The 7,500-nt window shown below is 47.2% G+C and overlaps 1 protein-coding gene across 2 annotated transcripts in view; it reads right to left on the bottom strand.

Moving 5' to 3' along the window:
* The window catches only part of hdac4 (histone deacetylase 4), a 144,781-nt gene that overhangs the window by 81,169 nt on the left and 56,112 nt on the right, over positions 1–7,500 (bottom strand). The window contains exon 3 of one of the 2 annotated variants that reach the window (XM_048238390.1): positions 7,205–7,273. The exons of the other annotated variant lie outside the window; for it this stretch is intronic. Coding sequence (XP_048094347.1) covers positions 7,205–7,273 — 69 coding nt within the window. The remainder of the gene's footprint in view (positions 1–7,204; positions 7,274–7,500) is intronic. 2 annotated transcript variants of the gene reach the window in all.

Consider the following 7,500-nt stretch of genomic DNA (forward strand, 5'->3'; position numbering starts at 1 on the left):
TGAATCACTGTCTGTCTGAACTGCAGCGAACGCAGCGCCCTTGCAGCATCCGACACCGAAGCCGACGCACCCACTAACCCCTCACGTAGCGCCAGTGTGAGTTCCTGTCACAATCTGACAGCCAATTATGAAAATGCAGCCACTTTTAACAGCCGCCTCCTCCCCTCTACAACAGGAAAGTGCACAATTAAAGCACTGCGCCTTGTCATGTCAAGATAAAGTTCCAGGTGTAGTTAATGGAAGCAGCTCAAAACTCCTAAGCAATTTGACTGTTTTATTTATTTACTAAAGTTTGGTCTTGCTCAGAGCCACAAAGCTCTTCCCGATGGACCGTATGACTGACACATGACTGAAAGAGCACCCATGACAGGAGTGTGTAATCAACATTTCCATAATTGAACAACCTGACTACTGTACCCTAGCTTCTGGAGAAATAAGTTTGATAAATCTGCCTGCTGCTAAGTCCATTTCATGGTACTTGCACTGTGATACAAGAGTCTTACTGGCTTAAGAGCTTGTGACTCGAGGCTTAACATTTGGTCCAAGAGGCCCAGACCACAGTTTAGCCATGCTGGCTCCAGAGCATGTTCTTTCTTGTGAATGGACTGCCCTTGTGTCTCCGCGTCCATGTACAGCCGTGTGTGTGTGCGCGTGCGTGACTAAGGTTCACATTAGGCTGGGTGTCGCTTCTCTGTTTAGGAGCGTTCACCTTTTTTACCACTTCCTAAGGAACCCAAACCAGTTAGACTGAACAATTTTAGATCAGAGGCACTCACTTTTGTTGCTATGAAGTGCTTTGAGCGTATCATTTCAATTTGTCTCAAAATACAAACCCAGGATCCCATGGACACATTACAGTTTGCTTACAGAGAGAAAAGGAGAGTGAAGGATGCTGTCATAACCCTCCTGAATGACAAAACACATCCTTGTGGCACACCTATGTTTATCACCATTGTTATTTATTTTATATACTAATGATTGTGACAACCACCATTCCAACTGCTCACTGATTAAGTTTGCAGATGATGCTGCCCTAGTCATTTTTTTTTTTTAACAGATAATAAAGAGGACTCAGGACTACAGGACTGGGGTTGACTAAGGTTGTTTTAATGCAGACACAACATTGTTTTATTTAACTTTCATTCAGAGAGTGGTGACTTTCTTTCACCATCGTGATGTGGGGGGGGTCTTTCTGTCAAGAACTGGAACATGCTGGACAAGGTGACCAAAATGGGCAGGAAAATGACTGGATCTGATGTTAAAAGCATCTCCAAGCTCATAGAACAGTACTCCCTCAATCTGGCCCTGAGGATACGGGATGATCCATCCCACCAACTTTTCTCAGTGTTCTCCTCCTTCCCTCTGGACGTAGATTTCAAATGCCCCAACAACAACCAAACGTGCCATTACATAATTAGTGCCAAGGAGCATTCAGTTACTAAACAGATCAGACACAGGCACATAGACATTTTAAAATGTTGAACTATTAATTATTTATTTCATTATTTAAAGATTTAAACATCTTAGCGATTGAACTGATGATTGCATGCCACCACCATTGCTGTGTTGTTGTTGTTGTTTATGTTCTGTTTTCTGTATCCTCTACCTCTTCAATGTTGTTGGATGTTTGGGGTGATTTTTATTGTTATTTAATTGTTGTCTGTGCTTAATGTTCAATGTGGCTTCTTTGAGTGCAAAACAAATTCAGAATAAAGGTAACAATAAAGGTTTCATTCATTCATTCATTCATTCATTCATTCTCCACCGAAACTGTTCTGTGTTTCTAACTAGCCAGCAAATAAATGGGCAAACTGAAACGGCTTCAAACAAGGATTCTTTTTACTTGCAGAAATCATGTAACGTGTAACAGGCATAGCATCTCGTAACCCTAGCTGTAGTCATGTCATGTGAAGTAAGGCAAATGAGCAGCAGCTGAGTATCGACTGGAGTCGTATGACTAATCAACTAGTTCTCTAGTCTCTGCAACCCCCAAGCCCCATACAAGATGCTCCTGAGAAAACAAATAAGTATGTGTACAAACAGTACTGATGCGTCATCACATTACGAGCTCCACTACGTACACTATGGAGTCTTGGACAAGTTGTGTGCTGTGAGTTGTGTCCAGTGAGGTCCTGTGAAAGGCTCTGGCAGGCGCTGGGACAGTGGTCAAGAGACTACGCCAAAGACATCTCTTTCTGTCAGCCTCTCTCTCTGCGCTTATTTATGGTGACAAGCTGGATGGATGACAAGAGATGGTGAATGAAGCTCATGACTGGTCAGGTAGATCTGCTGATGCCAGTGCAGCCACACAAGCCTCAGTATCATGCTCTAGTCTCCCTCCACACTGGATACAGACGCTTCCTTTCGGAGGCCCTAATCTACAGTCTGGTCACATGTCCGGGCAGCAGCCATAGATACATTAACATCTCTCTGCACACATACACACACTTAACACACAGATGTAACACAAACACAAACACACACACACAGCAAGTGGGAGTGTTCATCAGAAGCATGCATAAAAGATGCGGCGGCGTGTCTGTGCATGCCAGATGAGAAGGAGAAAGCTGGAGCTGTGCGCTGTTACCACGGCGAACTGAAGAGGGTGTGTGTGTGTGTGTGTGTGTGTGTGTGTGTGTGTGTGTGTGTGTGTGTGTGACAGAAGAGGATGATGCTGAAGGAAAAGGTGGGATGTGGGGGAGAGTCGGAGGGAGAGTCGGAGAGAGAGACGGAGAGAGAGAGAGAGAGAGAGAGAGAGAGACAGAGAGAGACGGAGAGAGAGAGACGGAGAGAGAGAGAGAGACAGAGACAGAGAGAGAGAGAGAGAGAATGAGCTGGATCTGACTGCACTTGAGGCCCTCTGCTGATTTTCATGCCTGGGTTTTGAAATAATAATGAAGACAGCCTTCTCTCACATGGAGCCTCTTCCTGTCCAATCACAGGCGTCGGATGCTAGGACTGCCCCCCTCTACCCCCTCTCTCTCTCTCTTTTGCTTTTTCTCTTTCTCTCTGGCACTTAAGATCTCATCTATTATTCAGTGAGCTAAATAAAGAGTCAGTGTTGTGATGAAGTGGATCTCAGAAGCGCTGTCTTTTTGCCTTCTCTTTCTCTCCCTCACCGGGCTTACGGTCAGAGGGTCTGATTGTGACCCACCCTGGTGGCCCTGCAGCCAGCGCCTCTTTCTCATCGCACACACACAGCCCAAGGAAGTGTGTCGGCAGCCTGGACTCACAGCCTGCGCGAGTGGGCTGGTGCAAATTTGTGTGGAGGGAATAGCGGATTTGGCAGGGAGAGATAGAGAAAGCAATGGAGTGAGAATTAGAAAGAGAAAGAGAGAGAGAGAGAGAAAGTAAACAAAAAAGAAAAAGGGAGCGACAGAAATAGATTAAAGAGAAAATGTGTACTATCCAAGGAAGCAAATGTTTCTTGAGCCTTTGCAAACAGACGACTAGAGAGAGGAGAGAAATGCATGAGCAGATGCACAGAAACACACATGCACACACTCCTCCCTCTCAGACTCAGAGACACACACACACACACACACACATACACATGAACAGGAACAGAAACAGAAACACACGTGCACACATTCTTCCCTCTCAGACTCAGACACACAAACACACACACACACACACACACACACACACACAAGCATGAACAGGAACAGAAACACACGTGCACACACTCTCCCCCTCTCAGACACACACACACACACACAGAAAGACAAGTGTTTTTTGGGCTGCATGTCGGGGAGCAGTCGGGTCTGGCTTCTCACTCCGCCCCCGTGAGAGTGTGAGTGCACAGCGTGCAGGAATCACTCAGACTCGTTAATATGCATACAAATCTGTCTCCGGCAGCTTCGGACGCCTCATCAATGTCCCCCCACACACACACACACACACACACACACACACACACACACACACACACACACAGAGACAAACACACACGTTGCATGGCCCAATCCATCAAGTACCATTCCATCTGACCCATCAAAATCACCGACAATAAACAAAAAAACAAGCTCCTCTCTCAGGTGTGTAAAGCATGGATGAGGTGATGGGGGTTGGGGTAGGGTGTGTGGGGGCGAGAGAGAGAGCAGGTGCAGATCTATTTCCATGTTTATTCTGAGCATTTAAAGCAGTAGGCAGTGGGCGCTTTTCTTTTTGGTAAATGGGAAGGCAAAGGCTCATCTCCATTTTCAATTCATTTTCCATCCGCCCGCACGCGTGCGCGCAGGGACGTAAACAAACAGCAGCGCCTGCTGCTTCACAAGTCTCCGGTGAAAGGCCAATTAGACAAGAGATAAATAAACAGAATAGAGTCCTAACGGAGGCGAGCAACAAGAGGGTGTGAACATCGGCACCACTAGAGCAAGTGTCTGTCAGGGGGGATGGAGGTTATTCAGTGGACTCTCTCTCTGTGTGTGTGTGTGTGTGTGTGTGTGTGTGTGTGTGTGTGTGTGTGTGTGTGTGTGTGTGTGTGGTGACTGACTGTATGTGAGAAGACAACTCTGATGTTTGACGGAGAGCCAGCCGTGTGTGTGTGCGTGCGTGCGTGCGTGTGTGAAGACAACTCTGATGTTTGACTGAGAGCCAGCCGTGTGTGTGTGTGCGTGTGTGTGTTAAAGGCTGCTAACAGCAGCAGGGTGGGCGGCTGAGCCTCTCGTGTTCCTGAGAAGGATGAGTGAAGGCCAGCTGTGCTGAGCACAGCCCACACATCACACACACAGGCACACACACACACAGGCAAACAAACAACTTCGCTATACACCCACTCATAGTCAAGTTGATATAAATGTGTCCACAGGCTGAGATATGACTGCCTGAATTTGAAACAAACCACAACCTATGCAATTTTATTACACACACTGTGTACTTCATGTAAATGGGTTTAATGAAAGGAAATGCATTATCATATTTCATAAGATACACGCATATCCTACACTGTGACTGTGAGACTACACTAGTCACAGCTAGGCTGACACACACAGACACACACATACACCGACACACACACAGACACACACACACGTTTGCATCAATAAAGAATAGGAACCACCAAGTATAGCGAGTGACATCAGCTGAGAGTGAGTGTTGAGGCCCTGTTGAATAATGCGCATGGCTCTCCATGAGCTAACTGAGAATGACAAGGCAAAGCAGTGGGGTAGAGACAGAGATGCACTGGCTTGTGATGGCTGCCTGCTCACAGTCATGAAGACTGATGATCTGGTCAGACCTGGGCAGTTTTGGTTTAATGACTCCGAGGCTAAAAGCTTACCAGTAAACTCATGGGAACTACCCATCTATGTAGTCTATCCTAATTTACTTAACATAATATCACTGTAAATTTGTAGCAAACCATAATAATTTTTTTTTTTTTTGCAAATGATAAAACTAAACTTAGTTGTGCATGTGAATAAAATTGGCTGTAATATTAGGCCTACATTTCTATTTGACATTATATATCATATTTATTCATATATATACACATTTATTTGTGTTAAGTGGCCTTTTCAGCCAGTCATATGATTTGAGTGAACTACCCAATAACATCACATATCAAGCTTGCAATAGGAATCCAGAACACACCCAATCAGCATGATGCCACACATGCCACGCCTGACATGAGAGGGCAGCACGAGTCCCAGGCTGGATGCTATTTCAGGTGGGGCCAAGCAGCAGCACCAAGGGCACATGGTTGCATGTTTCGCACAAAATGCATAATTGATGAAGTTGCATGTGCTAGTTTGATTAGCGTGCACCGGTATGGATTCCACACATGACTGCTGTTGTGAGGACGTGGAAAACTGCTTTGGGAGAACCCACGCACAAACACACACACACAGAGAGACAGACAGACCCACAGAGACAGACACACACACACACACTTTGCATTGGAAAACATGGCAACACAAAACCTGACTCTGCTAAGTTCCTAGGCCGCCCCTATGCAAGAATGACCAGCAGAAACAGATACAAAAAAAAAAAAAGTCTCAACTCCACAAATTGCATCTTCTGAAAAGCTCACACACTCACAGAAACCGATCCTCTCCCAGCAGCCCACACCCTAAATCAGAATCTGAGCTCCACAGCGAGGGTATGTTTCCAATCAATAGCCATCCAGCAGGAGAGGAGGAGCACTGGAGGGAAGCATGGGAGAGGGGGAGAGGAAGGAGAGAGAGGAAGAGAGTGAGCAAGGGAGAGACCATAAGAGAGAGAGAGGGGAGAGAGGGAAAAAGGGAGGGAGAGAGGGAGGGAAAAGAGGGAGAGAGAGACCATAAGAGAGAAAGAGAGAGAGAATGAGAGACCATAAAAGGGAGAGAGGGGGAGAGAGGGAAGACGGGGCCCTTGGCACTATCCCGGTCTCCAGGCGGCCGTGCAGGCAGGCGAGCCGGGGCCAGGAGCAGCTCTCAGCGCCATCTGTTTCCTGCACAACTCTACCCTGCGAGAGAGAGAGGGGTGGGGGTTGGGGTAAAGCCTGGTTTCTCTACCCCCCCCCCTCATGCCACCCTGTCCAGAGCCTGGCCCAGTCTCACACCACCGCCGCCGTCAGCCCACAGCCCACAGGCCCGGCTGGAGGTCGGCCTGCCCACACCACGACATGGGACTTAAGTGGAGGGTAGCGGAGAGGACAAAAGTCCGGCTCCGAGACTGGTTTCAGTGGAGACCGTGAAAAGCTGTCGTGGTCGAACTTAGTCCGGTGTTGACTTGACCAGAGGAAAACCACAGAGACGAGAGAGGGGGAGGAGTGTACGGAAGAGAAGAGAGAGAGAGGGCTAGAAGTGGCACGGAGAGGAAGAGAGGAGCTCCACATGAGCAACTCTGATCTGGAGAAGAGAGAGAAACGGGGAAAAAGCAAGAGAAATTAAAAAGAATGAGAGAAGTGGATCGAGCAGAGCACACAAAAGCACCTCAGTGGGCGCTGAGAGTAAAACACTGTGTTTGGTACAGAAAGCCAGCTCTGCCAGGAAGTTGACACCAGTATTGCTCTTCACCAGGTGTCTGCTGGTGCCTGACTTGCCAAACTGAATGACTGATAACAACAGACACAAGTGAATATCCCTTTTCACCATGTGTCCTACAGGCTGAGACTCCAGTCCAAGCAAGACTGTCGCTTGCCAGATGTATAGCCTACTGATATGACCGGCCGAACATATTCAACATGGACCGATGCAGGAGGAAGGTAGTAGTGGGATCTTACTAGAGGGAATGTGGTTGAGTCCAGAGGTCTTCAGGAGCTCCAGTGGCTGCTCTTTGTTTGGAAGCCCATCTGCAGGAGAGGGGAAGAGAGGGAGAGGGAGAGAGAGAGAGAAAGAGAAAGAGAGAAAGAGAGAGGGAGAGAGAGAAAGAGAGAAAAGAACTGGTTAAAATTGAGTACAACAATGACGGAAGGCAGGAAAGAAACACCTACATATGTTTCTTCAGGTTCAGCACCTCATAGATCACTAAAGATCACTATCTACCATCTATGCTCGCTCAAAGCAATTTCTCCCACCC

This window comes from Alosa alosa, chromosome 3 (assembly GCF_017589495.1).
Source record: "Alosa alosa isolate M-15738 ecotype Scorff River chromosome 3, AALO_Geno_1.1, whole genome shotgun sequence".
NCBI classification, from domain to species: Eukaryota; Metazoa; Chordata; class Actinopteri; order Clupeiformes; family Clupeidae; genus Alosa; species Alosa alosa.